The sequence below is a fragment of the Hydractinia symbiolongicarpus genome, chromosome 14 (assembly GCF_029227915.1).
Source record: "Hydractinia symbiolongicarpus strain clone_291-10 chromosome 14, HSymV2.1, whole genome shotgun sequence".
NCBI classification, from domain to species: Eukaryota; Metazoa; Cnidaria; class Hydrozoa; order Anthoathecata; family Hydractiniidae; genus Hydractinia; species Hydractinia symbiolongicarpus.
The window spans coordinates 17,678,671-17,699,055 of NC_079888.1; the positions used below are offsets into that span (position 1 = coordinate 17,678,671).

The following is a 20,385-nucleotide window of genomic DNA, read 5'->3' on the forward strand; positions in this document are numbered from 1 at the left end:
TGTAGAAATAAATTCCGCAAAATGAAAATAAACAACTATTTCTTTCCACAAAAACAAAGGATCGCAAAATATTTGTTTGACATCAGATTAATCGCAAAAATAAATTCTGCAACTTTATTTCTGGGTACTCTTTCCGCAAAATGAAAACCCATAAAATATCGCAAAAATAAATAGAGCGAAAATTACTTTGGTGTTAATATATCTATACTACTGTGAATGAAAAGACAGTGGTGCAAATAATTTCATCGCGGAATAACGAAGCGGCGTAAGAAGAAAAACGTCACTTCATTGTACCAAGAGACCAGATCACGTCTACGGTGGAGTGCTTGCAATTTACGTAGAAGGAGCTAAGATAAGAAAAAATGAATGTTCAAATGGCAGACAAATTAGAAATAATATGGACTAAGTTGTGGAGAATATGTTGCAGAAAATACTCCTTTAATTAATGAAAAATTTAACACTCACGTGGCGGCGGAGCTGAGTTTTCAGTGGAGTCTGCTTTTGGTTCACCGCCATTTTGTTGCTGTGCGTCTTCTGCTGCTAAAAAAATGAGCCGTATATACAATATCAATACATTTTAGTTAATAAAACATTAAGCGTGGGGATTTCACTTGCATCCATATTCAAGTTTTAAGTTTTTTTCAGTACAAATGGACCACATCTTAAAGCAACAACCTTATAAACTGGAGACCTTACCCTAAATAATAAAAATGCGAAAAGAGACTTGTGTCGCTTGTTACGATATTAAGATAGAATCGAACGTGTAAAATGGATCTCTACCTTTTTGTTTTTCTTCCTCGCTCTCCTCCTCCGAGGTTTTATCGGCACGGAAAAATATTCTTGCACTTGACATAGAATAAAATAGAAGTTCGAATTCCTGCAAAAAAAAATTATTTAAACATTAGTGATTATTATCCGTTTGTCATTCTTCTTCTCACTCGTTGGACAATAGCATTTTATTAAGAGGGATTTCGAAGTCTAGAGAGGTTAAGAAGGTATTGGAAAGAATAGGTTTTTCTTCATCTATGGTGAAAAATGAGAAAAGACAATTGCAATTACTCTCCATGACTAACACCAGCATAGACAGAATGAAAAAAAAAAGAATAAAAAAAAAATTTGTACGATTCACACATTTAAAATTACAAGCATGCAAAAACGTTTTTAAATTAATACACCTTTCCCGAATTTCATAAATTATAATAATTATTACGTCATCCAAGACTTTATAATGGTTCTATGCTCTTCAGATAAGGATATTAAGATAGAATATCAAATTATTATGACAAAACTGAAGTTTTTAGAGCAATATAATATTCTGGTTGGATTTTATTTAGATCTGTAAAAAATAATTATTTTGAAAACGAGGCTATTCTTGGAAAGCTCGGCTATATGAAGGGTTTGACCGTACTTTTCAGCTCGCAATTGAGGCACTTAACGAACAGAAATATTTACGAAATTAGGTATTTTGTTCTACCTTTTGATAAGGAACTTAGGGAAAAGAATCATTTTTAGTATCGACCACTTTAATTGAATTTGATATAATTAGGAAATTCGGGAAAGGTCTATTATTCCAAAATTCTGAAATTTTAATTTTGACTATTTTCTCAAGCAATATTACACAACCGAACATATTACAACGATTCACGTAAGATGACCACTTATTAGATCTGTTACTAAAACGTGTTGCATACTTACTCTTTGATAGGACGTCAATCTTTTTAACGTTAAATTTGTCGTCTGTAGTAGTTTGTCGTCTTTCGCTCCTGTTGCGCTCTTCACAGTCTCGTTCTAAAATCAACGGAAAGGTAGATTTGTTTTAAATAAGTTGATGTTTTTGCGAAGAAATTAAATTTACAAAAAAAAAATAATTTAGAGACTACTCTTTGCAATAAATAACGAACGTAATACACGATACAACGAACATAATACACGACACAACGAGCGTAGTACACGACACAACGAACAAAATACACGCAATACACAACACAACGAACGTAATACACGACACAACGAACGCAATACACGCAATACACGACACAACGAACGTAATACACGACACAACGAACGCAATACACGCAATACACGACACAACGAACGTAATACACGACACAACGAACGAAATACACAACACAACGAACGCAATACACGCAATACACGACACAACGAACGTAATACACGACACAACAAACGTAGTACACGACACAACGAACGTAATACACGTCACAACTAAAGTAATACACGACACAACGAACGTAATACACGACACAACGAAAGCGATACACGTCACAACGAACGTGATACACGACATAACGAAAGTGATACACAACACAACTAACGTAATATACGGCATAACGAACGTAATATAAAGCACATCACCATTACAGCCAATTGAGGAATCAGTTGATCGCTTCTCATTAATCCTTACTGTGTTATATAAAAGAAGTATGGTCAGACACACTTAGATTAATATCCACCTTTTCTTTATTGTATTTCTCTTGGACAGATTGAAACCAATGCAGTGTATCAAATTCACTGTATTGATCGAGCAATTTTAAAATGTACGCAACGCCCATAACGAATCCGTCATCAGTAAAACTGGCGCCCACTTTGTTTTTCTTGTTCACCTTTTCTTTGCAACTCATTGAGTACTCCACAAAGTTTAATGTCTGAAAAGAAAACACGTATAATATATTCTCTCACGATAAATAGCAAATACCATAGATCGACGTTTTCCACTCTACGGAAGTCAAACTTTAATAAAACTTATAAACCTATCTAATTATACTTGTACATTTTTTAAGAATAATGATGACGTCAACAAAGAATACTGACATCAAGATTACTTTTTTAATATCAAAAACTTCTACTATTTTGTTTAGTTGCTGTTCTGTAATTCTACGGGCGTGGTAAAATCACCTACCCCCGTACCCCCAGCATAAAAACGGGACTCACTACCCAAACCCCCCCCTAAAATAGGGTTAACTTACTAATGGCGGTAAAATCATGAAGAAATTCTTTAAATGCATATTTTTCTGATCTCGAAACTCTGGCGCAAATACATCAACCAACATCTGAAAATATAATAGTTACGGCTAAAAGGCTCTGCGATGGAGAGGTCTACTGTACAATACTCGCACGACAACACAGAAATAAAGGGTTTCTGTGCATTTGCTGTTCAATATTGTGAACACTAATCATATATAGGTATTCCAATCAAGCGGGTAGGAGTTAAATAGAAAGTTGAATCTCTTCGTAAAGTAAGAACATAAAAGCTATATACCTTGAAATATTCGGTTCCTTGTGCAAAGTTTTTAGTTAAATTAGAAATGGTTAAATCGACATTTCTAAATAAAAATGGCGCATTCTTTATGATACTTTAAAAAGTAATGACAACTACTATTTTGCTTCAATGCAACAAGTTCTCACTTTTTGCATAACAACAAATTTATTTTTATACAAACGTAAAAAGTAAAGTCTTGCACAGAAACTTTAAAAACTATTAGCAAATATTTCTTGGGTTTAAGGCAAGAAATAACAAATTAAATTTGATAAGTTTTCTACCTGATCTTTGTCAGAGCATTTTTAACATTTTGTACATGCATGTTGAAAGACGTTTTTAGTTGTGATCTGAAGATGCTCTGACAAAGATCAGGGAGAAAATTTATCAAATTTATTTTGTTATTTATTGCCTTAAACCCAAGAAATATTTGCTAATTAACTATGAAAAGGCAAACCTGTAAAGAATTCATTTAAAAACTAGTCTTAAAACTACATTCGTGTGAAAAACTTCGCTATGTATAAATCAAGTTTCAAGGTCATTCAATGTGTAAAAATCTGCCTTACAAAAATCAGCCCACTGTAGGTAGCAGATTCAAAAACTTCACTCAGTGTAAAACGACCTAGACTAAGTGTAAATTCAGCCTAATGCTACTTACTTTGCTGCCTCTTTCGACTCAACAGAAAGTTCAGCCTCGTTTGTGAGTTCTTCGAATGAGACAATGTCATCGAGATCTGGAATGAACCTAAATGAAAAAAACAATTAATACAACGTTATAAAATTACCAATGTGAAAATCAAAAAAGGAACCTAACTCTTGTATCCTTTGACAGGATGATCCCTACTTTGATTTTTTAATTTTTACACTGTCTAGAATAGTACACCAATCATCCCGTTAAACTTAAAGTAACATATGGCGAATATTTTACCTGATAGCATTACTAATGCAATGAATACCCCCGGATCGAATCAATCGAATGTAACCCATTGCGTTTCCGATTTGTGTTATCAGCATTCGAAATTGGTCTAGATAACTTTGTCCGTCTGGTGTTAAACCAAGTTTACGAATTCCTTTGTTGAACTTCTCAGCCCGATCGTACGGATACTAAAACATGAACAAAGAAATTAATGATATGAAAATAAAAAAAATATATATATATACGTGATACTAGCTATATATCATGCTGAATGTTGTTACAATGAAGTCCAGTTATGGTTGTATTAAAATGTCTTGGTACTATAAAAGCTGAGTGCAGTGCATGCTGGGTGATGGTGCAATAAATGCTGCGTATAGGCGGAAAAAAGTTGGATTCGTGCAAGAAAAGCTGGATGCTGGTGCAATTAACGCTGAATGCTGGTATAATTAAAGCTGAATACTCGTGTAATAAAAGCTGGGTGTTGATTAAATGAATGCTAATGTTGGTGTAATGAATGCTGAGTATTGGTACAATAAAATCAGTGTGTTGGTGCAATGAATCCTGGGTGCTGGGTGTTGGTGCAATAAAGTTGGGTATTGGTGCAATTAGCAGGAAAAACCACAAACCTTTTGATCCATGTCTTCCTTTGCATCTTTAAAAAATCTAATATCCTAAAAAAAGAATTATAAAATAATGACAAAGGATATTGACGAAGGATCATAGCAACTAAGATCAGGCAGATTTCGTGACGCCTGTGATGCTAACAACACTTCATGATAAAGTATCAGCAAATTCACGAAAAATTACCAACTAAGAAAGAATCTGGGTAGTCACTTTAATCATCAAGATTTAAAAATCGCAAACAACTGCTTTCGATTCTCTTGTAAACAACGCTGAACAAAAATCTAACCTTGATCAACCTCGCTTTGATGTGTTCATCATACAGAAATTGAGAAAATATGAAGAACTTCTTGCGTAGAAATTGGTAGGTGAAATTCACTGTGGTGTTCATGATACCAGCACCATGTGTTCGAATTGAGTTTGCAATATGGCGGATATTTATCGTGTTTAAATGTTTATTGTTAGATGCGCGCTCCACAAATATCTAAACAAGTCATATAAGTGGAACAGGGTAGGAAATCACAATGGCAGAACCCAATTTATAGACAAAAAATGACTAGATAAATAGATAAAAGAAAATAGATAGCGTTATCGTCTTCCTATCTTCTTTGCTCATTCAAGAAACAATTTGAAGGACTTACAGAGGCATTACAGGTTAATGCCTTTCAAACTCGTACTAAATGGCTACTTATCTTCTTTTATAAATTGTAGGGACGCTCACTCAAAAATGTATTTTTTTATACATCTGCGAAATATTTGCTGGTAGATAACTACTACAAATTTTAGCACCATTAATATGTGAGGGAATCTATAAAAAAACTGGTGCCTAGCTACTGTCCGCAGATTTAGGGTACTTTTTAAAAATATATACTATAAAAACCCTAATAAAAAGGAAAGTTTTTTTCGTAAACCACAGCAATTAAAATTCCAGTTTGGCTGTTTCAGTTGTTACATTGTAAACTAAAGCGGGTGCAGATTTAGGAATTGGCCGCATCCACATCAAGAAAAACTACTCACTTGGTTATTTAAGTTGTAAGCATACTTTGCAACGAAGACATGAATGTTTCTCATGATTTCCAACACATCCAAACCCTGAATAAAAAAGAAAAGTAGAAAAAAAGATAAGATTCGCAATACAGCAGTGTTAAGGGTTGAATTCCACGACGACAATAACTCGCTAACGTTATATTATCAGTCAGATTTACTGAAATCTGGTTGATCGAGTTGAATTTCTCTCCTATTAACTTGAAATTTAATCGATTTTTTTAAAATTAAATTATGGAATTGTTAAAAGTTATTGACATTTATTGATACTTGAAGGTTAATTTTTAAGTTCAATTTCTTAACCAGACTGTGGTTAAAAGTAAAAAAAACTACATCTCGAAATTGTAGGTAGCCTTACGAAAACATTTCTTTCGTCAACACAAGATAAAAAGTCAAAACAAAAACATCCAAACCTGTTCCAATGTTTGACTGGGAAGATGCGAGTCAGCCATGTTTAAGTTATATTTTTGAGATGCTAAATTTCTCATTTCAGTGTATGTTTTCCAGTCGTGCAGGGCAACCGTGTTGTTGTTGTAAAAGGTTCGATCCAGATAATGTGTCACATATACTACAATGAAACATATATGGTACTCTTATACCTCATGTTGGTTAGATACGGCCAAACCATTTTAATTCTCTGCATGACTAAACATAGCTCAGTTTATTCAGCAGAGTTGTAAAAAAATTGAACAATAACAAACATTGGAAAAAGGTGGAAAACATGTAAATTCCAGTATACAAACATTTCTGCCATTTAAAAACATAATCTGTAGTTGTACATACATACTCAGATTGTGAGGACGTTAGGTTTACATAAAATGAACTGATATTAATGCAAAATCTATGCTACCCTTTTTCACAGCTTTTCCCTGTTTCACATTTTTTTAAGTAACACCTAACCATATCTACACTGGCAAATTTCAAATGTGTAGGAATTCTGACTTTTTTATTACAAAAAAATACATGACAAATAACTTCAATGCAATAGCAGCTGAGTTGAATATCCATTTTTGGACTTTTGGATTTAAGATATGAATCGATATAGCATACTGTTATCCTCAAAAAAAACGGAGTCATGTTGTTTTCCATATATATCCTCCTGGTGTTGCTGTGTATTCTTGTAATGGAACACGCTTTTTATATATCAGCACTTATAAGCACTACTCGTTAGCCTGTGGAAAAATCCACGGGTTCGCCCGTCCTTTTTATACCGCATCACGTGCGTCTCGCTACTTGCACAGCTAAGATACCATTTTGCGTGATACACAGACAGACAGACGTACACGGGTATTATAATATAGATATTCAGGTCCAAAGGATTTTTTAAGCAAAATGCTAAGCATGTTTCTCAGCCTGGTGACTCCTTCAGATGTGTTTTTTGTTTGTTTTATAGTTATTTTAATTAGACAGGGACTTATATAGAAAAAAAAACACTTTTTTAACACCACTTATTGTTTGATCTTGCCTTGTGTAATTACACCCTTAGTTCTTGTCGCTGTTTATCTTCTTATAAACATAGATCATAGAGCAACATCAATCTTCTAATTAATTACCTCAACAAGCATAACGAAATCAAATCCCAGTCTGATTCTTTTATCTTACCTTTGATGTCGATAAGTTCATTAAAAAATCGGATTGGACGTATCCTTAGAAATTGTGCTAAATCTCTCATTCCTACCTATAAAACAAAAACGAAAAATGAGGGAGAAGAATACACCAATTTATTCATTTTCATTTTATCAGGTTAACTGAACTTGAATATGATACGATACCATAAAACTAAATGTTGGGCGAATGTCAATGGAAAACTAAAACATAGGGCTACTGAGGAAGAATCGACAAGTTTTTTTAGTCACTACTAGGGAGTCTCACATCAAATGATATTCCATAAGTTTGCCTGTGTTCACTCAAAAAGAAATTCAGAATGCATTAGGAAAATTAACATACACTGCAAAAAAAAAACATGATGGTAACATACTTTAAAAGGATTTCGATCATCAAGTTGAAGATGGCGATGAATACTCAAACGAAGATCTGTTTCAACATCTTTACACAGTGGAGTTAACAGATGCTAAAAAAAAGAAGAAGAATATTTCATGCACATATGTAAGGCAAAGTCGCTAAAATAAATTCAAACTTATTATACTAGTTGATGTCCCGTGGTGACTGGCGAACCAGTGATGTCCCAAGGGTTCGCCTGTCTTTTATATATCGCGTTTCATGTGTGTCGCTACTTGCGGTACCATTTATAAAACCAAAATACACGAATATACACCTGTCCTACATACTTCTTCGTACATATTTCCCCCATCGGTATTTCGTGCATCTTGTTCGCTTCTTGGCAAGCAGTAATGAAATTACTCCGCAAGGAATTAGTTGCGAAACTATTCTGACTCAGACAGACGCATGACCACTATTGAATGATTTATTGCCCTACTAATACCTAAAACAGGCAGTAACCACGAGGGTATTTTATCTGTCAAACATCTATACTCTCAAAAGGGATTCCACTGTATTCTCAAACATAGGATTTATCTGTCAAACATCTATATTCTTAAAAGGGATTTCACTGTATTCTCAAACATAGCATTTTATCTGTCAAACATTTATATTCTCAAAAGGGATTCCACTGTATTCTCAAACATAGGATTTATCTGTCAAATATCTATATTCTCAAAAAGGATTCCACTGTATTCTCAAACATAGGATTTTATCTGTCAAATATTTATATTCTAAAAAGGGATTCCACTGTATTCTCAAACATTAATGTAAACTGAAAAAAAAAATTAAAAAAAAAACTCGTAGATAACAAACCCACTTCTTTCATGATATTCATGATATCAACTTTAAACTGTTCAACCATTACATCGTTTGTTTCTTCATGTCTTGCAAACTTCAGTTGAGGTGCACAGTCACGCAATGCGCCAAACATGTACTGAAAATAAGATATTAAACTAATTATATCAATTCAAAACTTTGTCTACAACTATTCACCTCAAAAAACTGTCCCATGATATATAGGGATATTACCCCAAAATTTTAAGACTACATTTACAAATCAAAAAGCGTTCTACATGAAAATAAGGTCAGTCCAAAAATACTTACATGAATACGATGAGTGTCTACGCAGCTTTCATAAACATCTTTCAGATAAACTGGTAGGATGACCTAAATAAAAATTATATAATATACTTAGCTAATTTAATGATCAAAATACATGAGAGGGAAATTATATGCTATGTTTTTACTATCTATGCTTATTTTTAATCAGTTCTTATTCACTTTTCGTTTTGAAAACTTAGAAGTCTATGCCTGTTATACTGGGAATATATTTTGTATTACTTAATACTAGTCGTTAGCCCGTGGAAAAATCCACGGGTTCGCCTCTCCTCTTTATACCGCGCAGATAAGCTACCGTTTTGAGTGAAAGACAGACAGACGGATGGACGGACAGACGTATACGGGCATTATAATATAGATTACAGTTATTAATTGGGTAATAAAAAGTAACAGTTACATGCCACTACACCGGCTACCATTTCTAATAGTAAACAAATGATATAATTATTACCTTATGCCAGTACAAAAACGAACAGTCACATGCTCCACGCAGCCAGCCTTTTAAATCGAGAATGATATCCAGGTTTTTAAGTAATGAAGTCAAATTATTATATTCATCATCACGAAATGATCGCTAAAAACAGAGAAAAGATGCAAAAATAATGAGGTTATTAATTAATTGGAAACTATTGAACCAATGAACAGTTAAAAAACATACACGCTGTGATCCAATGTGCATAGCAACGTTGGTAATCAATCTTCTCTCTTGAGTACCTTTATTAAGAAATCGACATATGAAAATCAGTACAATACCATGAGAGGCATCAATAAAAAATATGATAATACACCCAAACACTGACACTTGTGGAAAAATTGATTTCACAAGGTTTTTAAAAGTAATGATCTGGCACAAGAAAACTTAAATCTTCATTAATCTCTTCAAAATAATGGATTTTATAACAAACAAAGAATAATTACCGTAAATGATCAATTAAGCGGCAAAGAGGCTTATTTAAAATTGCACTTTCAGGATGGGTGCTTATTCGAAAGGGGTGGCAAATCGAGAGGGGCACTTATTAAAAAAAGTTAAAGGTTTTTCTTAGGAAACTATAATGAAAGTTTATGGTTAAATTTCCTCTATGTCAGTATAAGGTGTGTGCTTAATTGAGCATTAACGGTAGCAATACAATCTTTAAAAGTTACATCTTTGACAAAAAGGAGGTATTGTTGAAGGGATAACCTTAATACAAAAAGCCTTTCTAAAAACATTACATTTTTTGCATCAATTTTATAATACTATAATACTATAATAATAATTTCTGTATTTCAAGTTAGTAATAACAAAATGCCAAAATTTTACAGGCTCAACGGTTAATTAAAAGTGTATACTACCCTAAAAAAGACGAATATAAAATGGGACGAAAACATTCTCACTGTTTGGATATCTACTTTGATACACAGTACATTCACTTTCATTGTAATATAGTCATGTGTGTCACGCCCTGGATGCTTTCATTAGTACATAATTTACTTTATGAGAATGACACATTAACTCATTAACAACCAGCAGAAATGGTTAAAATAGAATCCTTCCAATTTCATATTATATCATATACATTTGAGTTTTTATTCAAAACACTCATTTGTTTCACTCACCAGCACCATTCAGGGTATACTGCAATAGACCAAGTGCAGCTAAAACATCCTAAAAAACAAATGATAGCACATATAAATCTTTCTTTATATAGAAGTATAAAAATATCAATAGTCCTCTTCGTTGGTAGCATACTTTATTCAAAAAGTGCAGGTCATTTTTAGTAACCTATGTTCATCTCACACTTCAAAAATACATGTACTCTGGATGTGCGTACATACTTCCAACAGGTTGCCTCAGGTGATCATACATGTTATGATAAGGCTACCTTAGGTGATCAATGAGCATAGTTTCAGAAGTCTGTAAGTATTAGTTAGAACATGTTGTCAACATATTATTTTGAAAAAAATTAAAAAAAACAGTTAATTAGAGGCAGCAGTAGTAGTAACAAGATACATACCAAACTCAAGTCTGTGAATTTCTTGTCTTGGCTAATTCTTTTCTAAAAAAGAAAATTGAGAAGAAAGTGTGGTTAAAATGTGTATAAAATATAATCTACGAAATAGTCTGGGATGAATAGCTCCAACCAGACCATTAACAAAAAATGTTTCGCCTGTTTTATTTTGGACAGTATTAATTCATAAATTGCTTTTAATACCATAACATAATGCATTAATACAAGCCTCTTAAAAAAGTGCTAAGCCTTTATGTTAGCAGAGGGAATCTCAATAGCTGCTACTCCTTCTTCTTTGTTTTACAGTTTCATTATCTCAAACATTTACTTTTCAAATTCCTGTAGCAATTAAATAAAAAATGTTGTAACCACAATGCAAATAAACAAGATACCTTAGCTGTATCTACTATAACCATCGCTTTAAAAGATAAGTGCTGGATGATATGATTGATGCTTTCAGCAACATACATACTTCTTCTATGAAACGTGCACTCAATCGCCTGTAAACAAAAAATAACTTAGTATTAATTAACACCTGTTGTTTTTCTCTGCAAAAACGATTCCAAGGAGCCATAGCTATCTCTGTGGGATTTTATAGCTGTGTTATGGCCACACTAGATGCGATACATAGAGGACGGACAAACAACTATTAACTATAATAACCCAATGCCAAATCGTTGCTTCGTACTAAAGATGCACGAAAAAATGCATTTTTTAACAAGATAGCTAGTATAATAAAATGTAATAAAACTAAAAGTAAAAAAAAAACAAAATATTACAATGAAATTCGGAGTATTTCATTCAATGGAAAATTTAAGAACTATATTAACGTGTGTGTCACTTTGAGTCAATTAAACATAACTGCCTATATGCTAAAAACTTTTAGTTATATGCCTATATTTTTTCGATGGGATATTACTCTTTCAATATGAATCAGTTAATCAACAACTGCGTAGATTTTAATTTCACACATTTTTACCCAGTACTTTTCGAAGTATACTTAAAATGATTAACAAAAACATAAAGACATTTAGAATTTTTTTTTACATTTTTTTGCAGATTTTGCAACATTAAGGACAGTTTAAGCTAAACTAGTCAGTGTCCTGTGGGTAAATATAGGGGCTCGCCCGTCCTTTGTTTACCGCATTTCATGCCTCGCTACCGCAATTACCATTTTACATTAGAGACAAACGTATACAGGTATTATAATATAGATTATTGTCTGCTTTGACAAATGCAATGATGTAAAATTCAACTAGAAAGATATAACACGAACCTTCAATAATTCAATCAACCTACAAAATGCTAACACAGCAGATTTAGTCATGGGTTTTGATAACGCCACGTGAAGGTTCATGATGGTCCGAATCATGTGACTAATGTTGAATGCATACTTAACACCCTACGAAACAATATAAAATTACACTGTATATGAACACAAGCTATACTACTGAAAAAATATTTAAAATGTAACAATAGTAACATTAAATAAATGAATTCTGATTCTTTTCCCAAATGCAACTGCTCTTTTACCCCCACACACCCCTAGAGCCTTGCTTAAGCTTGTATTATTGGAAGTATTAAAAAAATTACCTGAATAAACAAGACTGCTTTTTTATTGAGACTATCACCCAGCGAGACAGACTTTGTGGCTAATGACTCCATCTCAATCATCCATGAACTTACTTGCAGGTAAAAACTTTGGGCATCCCTAAACATTTTTAATTTAACAACACATTAGTGGAATTTCAATGTGGAAAATGTTCAAGTTATGCAGTAGTGCTTAGAAATGTAAGGCTGTAAGTTTGTTGAAAGATTTTTTTGTTCTCAAGATATTTATATGGTATAAACTATGATAATCATATTGTTCCCCAAAAAATAATTTTTATAACTGAAATTGTGCACCCGCACTGCAAACTACATTTTTGGTGCATTCTATATATTTTTATTTTACAACAACAACAACAACAACAACAAAGCGTGTTCTTTGATGTCTTAGAATATGTGTTCGAATTAATAGGGTATTTGCATTACATATTCAATACAGGATAAGTTGATATCATGACCTAAAAATAATAGGGGGTTGCGCTTACAATAAGAAAAAGGGTGAGGTTCCTAATAATACCATGGTGCTTCTTAGCTCCCACTCTTGATCCTCTGCATGCACAGCTCTTACAACTTTATTAAATTTAGTTAACTTGATTATTAAAGGAATCTTAAGAAACTTTTTAGGATCTTTTTAATTATTACCTGACTGATTTTAAAAAAACTGGATTGTATTTTAAAAATTTGATGACGTAATTGGTTCATGGATCATTTTAACATGGATTTATACTGGGCCGTATTAACTGGTGTACAAAGCCAAAAAATGGTACTATAGAAAATATGGCAATGATTTCAACTTATTTTATAAATTTTAAAATCAATTAATGTGGAATTATTAAAGTTTTGAAATTAAATCATGTATTTTTTTTGTCTTAGGACATTGATTTTTTTATATGAGAAAGTTAAAGTTTTAGGTCAAATGCACCCAGGTAATACGACAGAAATTACCAATTGTCATGTTGTACTGTGAAATGCAAAACCTAAGGTGTACAGACCAAGCTTTGGATTTTTTATATTTTCAGTACCCCACACAGGTAAAGAAAAGAAGTTGAATAGCTAGTGTAAAAGCCATGCCATACTTTGTTAGGTTTTGATTGTTTGAGACCAAGTATTGCAGTCTGGATTGGACAACAGCATCCACTTGCTTCTTATCCATAAACTTTTCACAGTGAGGAATGTTTTTCAGTAGAAATTCATCTGGAAACAACAATATGTTGCCAGTCAAATGGATTGCAGGTACCTACAGAAAAATAAGCAAGCATACAAACTATGTTCCATTAAGTGGGAGAAGACATTTTTCTTATCTTCATAATATAATAACAAAATGGCTGCAAAAATCATCTTGTACATAGGATGCATGAAATAGTAGTGTACAGAATGAGTATAATCTAATATAATTCTAATAAAAGGTCATATGGCAGCAAAATCACTTAAAATAATAAATTAACTTAAATACACTGCTTCACATTGGATAATTTTAGTTAGTAATGACACTTATAAAATTTTTTAACCAAATCGCAGTTAAACTTCAGTTTGTTGACGTAATGTTTAAATTTTGTGTTAAATACAATGGACATGCACACCTATTTCTATAGGTGGAAAACGAAAACAACAGTCTATAGAAATTAAACAAATCTGTTTAAGGAGAATGTAGTTAAAGAAACATTATATTCAGTGGTCTTTGAATATTCAAACAAATCTGTATAAAACAATTAGAAATAGCCATTTTAATCCATATGATCTGCATGCACAAAAATCTGCAGAGTACTATAAACTTTGTAAACATTGGCGAGTAATCTATACTTTATATACTTTGAGCATATTCAATGTAGGGAAAAGATTTGAGCGAACCTTTTTGTACACATCCCATAACTGTTTAAAAAACTTTTTATCCAAGCTACGATAAATGTTGAAGTGAAGAGTATACAAAGCCAGTATTCCAACAAAGCGGTGTCGTTGATTAATCTCGTTTAACTCGCCTAAAAAGATTTTGCGTATTCTATATCAATACCAAATGGATTAAACTGATAAAAACTATAAAAAAGCAATGGTTTAATACAAAGGGAAATTGCAAAGCTTAAAAACAGTTTTCCAATAAGATCTTTAACTTAAATTCTTAACCGTTGGTACAAATGTATATTCAATTGATTTCACAAAATCATCTGCAAAAGTTTTGTCCCTACAAACATACTTCTTGTCTGGTCACATGTACTGGATTAAAATGATTTTAAATAAAATAAAATAAAAATATAAATAAAAGATTATTTATAATTAAAAAAAAGCTGTTTAAATAGCCATTCACGGATATTTTAACACAATAGAAAGAGCATTTTATTTTACTAATGTTTTAAAATTGTCATTTTTTAGTATTATTAATTTCAATGTTATTATTTACCCAAGGTAATGTTATTATTTACCCAAGGTACTGTTATTAATCAGGTCTGGCAAAGGGAGTCCTATTTCATTTAAAGCTTCTGTGTGAGCTGCAGAAGGCATGCTAGCACAACAGCTGCTCAACTACACAACCCCCTAAGATATCACTCCTATCACTAAAAGTTAAGCAGAGAGGATTAATTCACAACGTTATAGACTCTGGCATGACTTAATCAGGGATTTCCACACTGGAGAAAAATGATGTACCACAAGGCCACCCAAAGATTTGTTCTTGCACATCATAATAATTATATATCAAACAGCACATACCTATCCGAGACTCAATTCTTTGAAAAATCAATCTCAAACATGTTAACATCTCCTCAGCTAGTACAGGATTACGTGTAACTTTAATAAAACGGGTGTCAAAATGAAGTTTCATGCAATTCTAAAATTATTTTTAAATTCAGGTTATTCCAACATTAATTAGTTGTAAAATATCTACAAGCGAATTCTAAAATTTTGCTTTAGGAGCATCACAAAAGGGGGAAAAAACTTTACTACTGAACAAAAATCTCACATCAAATATTCGTCCTTGCATAATTTGACCTTCCAAACCAAGAAGAAACTTTTCAAATGGACGAAGTTTTGTTTCTTCGATATCAAATTTACTTGAATTGTGATGCACAGTTTTTAACATTCTAAATAAAATTAGTATTAACTTTAACTTTTGGTTTCGTATAGGGAACCTCAACAACCATATAACAAACATCAATAATCACAATTCCTAGAAATATATTGCATCTTTTCCATTCTTGAAATAAGTTGGAATCAGAAAAATGAGAAAAAGTGAAAAACTCAGAACTTGACATTATTTTTGAGAGTCGTTTAAATGCACTTGAAAATCTTGTTTTTTGTTGATTGTTCATGGCTTACACACACAGTTATACTAAGAGATTGGCATCACTTTTCTTTTAAAAAAACTTAGTACAGCTATAATTGCATACTTGGCTTAATTTTTCAAAGCATGTATATGTGCAGACATTGTGACACACGCTAAAGTTAGCAGGTTGAAATGTTTGCATGTGCCTATGATGCCATGCTTATACTTAGTAGCTTGTCTTATGATACACTTTCTATGAATCATCTGACATTCCAATTTGGGACAAAAGTCGAATGTGCATAAGCAATCTTTACTGGGGATACCATGACAGTGCTTTAAAATATTATCAAACATTGTTACTTTTCAATCTTTTTATTGAAGATTTCAATATCATTTTATTGAAACTTGCTTCTCCACTGGAGTATAAATAAACAGCTTTGTTATTAAGAAAAAAGTTTTATAACCACCTTTTGTATTTCTTCCAGTGGTCTTGTAACGTGAAGCTGTTGTTTATTATTTCGTCAAGAGTAATCAAAGTTGTCAGAAGGTCGCCAGTATGCTCAAACAGCGTCTGAAAAAAAAATTACTTGAAATGCTTGATAAATATTAACTAGTATACTGTACTTGCCATAAAAACTGTTGGGTTGGGTCATGATGCTTTAGAATGGAAACAATACTAATCGAAATTTAAAGACCATAAATTTAAAACAATGGATGGTTTAATACTTACTAAGAAATGAACATCTGATACATCTATTATTCGCTGACCTTCTCTACAAAATAAACACAGTTGGTGTAAAAATACCTGCAAGGGTAGTATCATTAGAAGTAAGCATCCCTAATATTAAACTTTATTATTAAGTGATCTGCTAACTTGGTAGTTACCTTGTATACATTGAGGCCAACTGGTGCACAATATGCTGGATAACTTCATATGATCTTTGTACAAAGTTAGATATATCCTAAAGGTAGTTAAACAAAAAAAGGTTATACAAGCAATAAGTAGTTTTAGTAAAATAAAATGGTGGCTAATAGGTTGGTTAATGTTTTCTAGTAAAAAAATTTTTATATCCCACCATTTTAAAAAAATTGGATTTTTTTAATAATAGCTTAGAAAGAAGACATCAAAATTAATAAAGCTGCTACATAGATAATTCAAAACATTTCGGAGTTCTAGAATATTCATACAAAATTTTTGTTCTAGATTGCAGCATTTTCTGAGACACATATTTCAAACTCCAGGGTGTTTGCAGCTTTTTAGGTTAAGATAATTGCTGAAAAAAAACGCAGGTAGATTGCTTACCTGCAACACTGAGAGCATCCTTCCCAAATAAAGTTGTGGTTCACCTTCTTCCAAAGTCTTTTCACCCACTACAATTAAAAAGAACAAATTTAATTCAACATGATTTTAGACACTTCATAAATAAGGACTGACAACATTAAAAGTAAAATACAAGTGTGAATGCATAACATTAAATTAAATCACAGATAGGATCCTGCAGACCTAATGGTGCGCAGATTGTACTAAAGTTCAACTTTAGCAACAATAATTGACAGCCTTAAAACTGTAAAAAAAACTTGGTTTAAAACATTCGTTTTAAACAACAGAAACTTTTTTTACATAAATTTTAACAAAAACTTTTTTTCAGGATAGACAATTATTTTAAGATGCTGGCCACTAAAATTTCTTCTGCTGCTATAGTTACTGCAGCATATTAAAAACTGACAATACCACAACAATGAAGATTAACCAAAAAATTTATTTTGTTAACTTATTTCTTAAAATTGTAAACTTACGTCCTTCGTCGTACAAAAGCAAAGGTGGAAAATATTTGGTCTTTGCCTAAAAGTAATTACAACAAATTGGAGTAAACAGTAACAAAACAGTAAATGGTGTTACTGTTACCTTGCCCATATTACACCTGGGCATTTTTTTGTCCTTGCCCTGAGGAGAAAATTTTGAACTACTGATAATTAAGTGATGGAACTGGTCAAATTTGCATAATTTCTTAGTACAAACTCATTCAGGATAAAAATTAATTTAACGACGTTATAGGGATTAAAAGTGACATCATGTTTGCCAAGAATGGCTATTTTCTAATGTTACTGATGCTACGAACTGGATTCTTGATAAATTTATACGACTGAATATCACAATATTAGTTTCAAGTAAAAAAACATGAAATTATTCCTGAAAGACAAGATAAAGATAAAAAGACCAGTTTTTCTAGAAATATTGACTTATATGTTATATGTAGAGTATTGCTCCAGGTAAAGAAAACATTTGGCATCATTTCGCTGAATCTATGTTACCTTCACAACTGTTCTATTATGTCCCCAATAACTATACATCACCCTAGCAACACCTTGGTAACCAACATACATGTAATAAATATTTATATATAAAACTAACACAACATGTATGACACTAATAGAATGTCAGCGGTTCTCAAAATTTAAAACAAATTACCCAATCAAAAAAATGCAATATACTTCCTAAAGTTGTACATTATTTGGACGTCTGGAAATTAAGTTCTTCTGCTTGTATGAGGAGAAAATATTGCATTGTCCAAGTTTTTCACCTAGTTAATGATGGTAGGTATAGTTACTCACCTCATGGACCAGAAGCTTACATTCACAGCAAAGAACAGCTACCACAGTGATAACTTTATTTAACACCTGCAAAAAGTAAAAGCAATTTTTTCTTGACATCAAAAGCCTGATGTTATTGGAACTAAAAGGTTTAACCAATTGAAATAACATTTATAATGTAGAGAAATAATTTTATATTCATCTATAAAAGAATCATATCAAGTCACACAAATTTTCTTTTTTGATGTTTTGGCCCACCTTGTTGTCTGTCTTGATCAGTTCAAGTAAGTTGGATTGTTCATAAGGAAGTATCTAAAATGAATAGTCAAGTTACACCTTAGGAAATAGTCCTTTCAGTGAAAATCCTAATGATTTTAAATGTTATAAAACGTGTGCACTAAGAAAAGGCTTAAATACAGGATTCAAGTTATTTTAACCTGTTTTTTGAATTTTGATTCAGGCCCTACAGTTTTATAAGTGCAATACAATGCAATGGATTTATATTAATTAAGTTACTGATGTGAAACTTTCTTAAATTCTAGAAATAACAAATTTTGTAGGCAAACAAGAGACAGTTATCTTCTTCACTCAAGTAACAGAAACACCCAGCCTGTGGGACATGCCCTAATAACCTTACTTGATGTGCCATAAATACTGTATATCATTATACATTGAAGATATTATTTCGGTTTGTCTGTTCAGTATTCATATTACTGTGGAAAGTTTATAATTTCTTGAACATGATAGTTTAGTAGGCGACGTTTCGGGAGATCCTTCTCCCATCACCAATGATGGGAGAAGGATACATCATTAAAAAAATAGTATAATGCAAGAAAAAAAAAATTGGCAAAAAACACGACCACAATTTAAAGAATGCTTTTTAACAATCTGACTATTCCTGGTAAACCAAAATATGTTATATATAAAATGTTATATATAAAATATGTTTATGACTTCACACATTAAAGTTTTACCTGTAATTCAATAGGATCCAAAGTAAAATCCCAAGAATCTCCAGCAGCCTCATCAAGAGCATCTTCAATGGCCTTTAGTTGAGATGCATACTCATTTAGGAATTTACCATACTTTTTTAGTTGAATTTCACCAACCATTTCTGAAATGTATAAAAAAAGAATCGTTTATGACAATCCAACTGTCTCAGGATAGCCAGCCAATTTTTTTGTGCCAATTTCTTTGACTGATTAAAAAACAAACTTTCCAAGGCAATCAGATAATCAACAGATGATTCTTGTGCAACATAATTTTTAAAAGGTGTCTTCATTGGCAGTAACAAAAATAAAAAAGTTTATATGTTTGGTTTTACTTATGAGCCAATGGAGGCAGAGGTGCTTTTTAACTAAAAAAAGATTTTTAGTTTCGGTAAATCGAGTAAAAAAGGATTTTGTACAAATAATTTTGATGTATATCAATTCCTTTGAAACACAATGTCAAAAACCAAAATGACAGATTTATTGTTATATGAAAGTTATAGTTATACTGGTTGCGTTTGTAGCATTTTTTTACAGGCTACTTACTGTTAACATTATACAAGATCTTCTTCTTCATAAGACTAAGTACATTTGTCCTTTTGGAAAGAAATATGATGAGTTATAACCTTCATTTTTGTTATTTTAAAACAACGTAGAACAATTTCTATGCTTCATGCAGCTGTGTCTTCATCACTTTAGAATAAAATAAAGTATTGGCTATTCAGTAACTCAACCAATAACAAAGTTATAAGGACTAGGTGAAATAATTTCATGAAATATGAAATGCACAAGTATATATTTATTTCTATGAAAACATTTTATTTTTTGTGCATACAGAAAATACTCGGTATAAAATTATCAAATCGAAAATTAAAAAAAAAAACATACTGGTTGTTCCATCATCGAACCGGTCTAGGCCCCAGCTTTCATCTACTGCAACAGCCATGTTTTTTTAGCTCTATAAACACAACACAGTA

General features: G+C 32.0%; 1 protein-coding gene across 2 annotated transcripts; it reads right to left on the reverse strand.

The window, feature by feature from the left end:
- Window positions 1-82: 82 nt before the first annotated feature.
- On the reverse strand, window positions 83-20,372 carry LOC130625006 (WASH complex subunit 4-like). 2 transcript variants are annotated; one of them, XM_057440086.1, is made up of 37 exons: window positions 20,297-20,372; window positions 19,394-19,533; window positions 18,678-18,731; window positions 18,441-18,506; window positions 17,625-17,670; window positions 17,131-17,198; window positions 16,713-16,789; window positions 16,558-16,600; window positions 16,295-16,398; window positions 15,525-15,645; window positions 15,275-15,392; window positions 14,423-14,550; window positions 13,651-13,811; window positions 12,560-12,677; window positions 12,243-12,368; window positions 11,359-11,466; window positions 10,973-11,014; window positions 10,575-10,623; window positions 9,637-9,692; window positions 9,430-9,552; window positions 8,964-9,026; window positions 8,677-8,793; window positions 7,837-7,929; window positions 7,461-7,536; window positions 6,272-6,426; window positions 5,832-5,906; window positions 5,104-5,298; window positions 4,820-4,864; window positions 4,206-4,381; window positions 3,936-4,022; window positions 3,281-3,344; window positions 2,988-3,071; window positions 2,475-2,666; window positions 1,696-1,788; window positions 781-877; window positions 466-537; window positions 83-347 (listed from the first exon to the last, which is right to left on the reverse strand). In XM_057440086.1, the coding sequence occupies exons 1-37, from the start codon at window positions 20,352-20,354 to the stop codon at window positions 334-336; spliced, it is 3,504 nt and encodes a 1,167-aa protein (XP_057296069.1). In that variant the 5' UTR covers window positions 20,355-20,372; the 3' UTR covers window positions 83-333. The 2 variants fall into 2 exon arrangements, with proteins under 2 accessions (XP_057296069.1, XP_057296068.1); XM_057440085.1 differs by having other exon boundaries at window positions 466-540.
- Window positions 20,373-20,385: the final 13 nt, after the last annotated feature.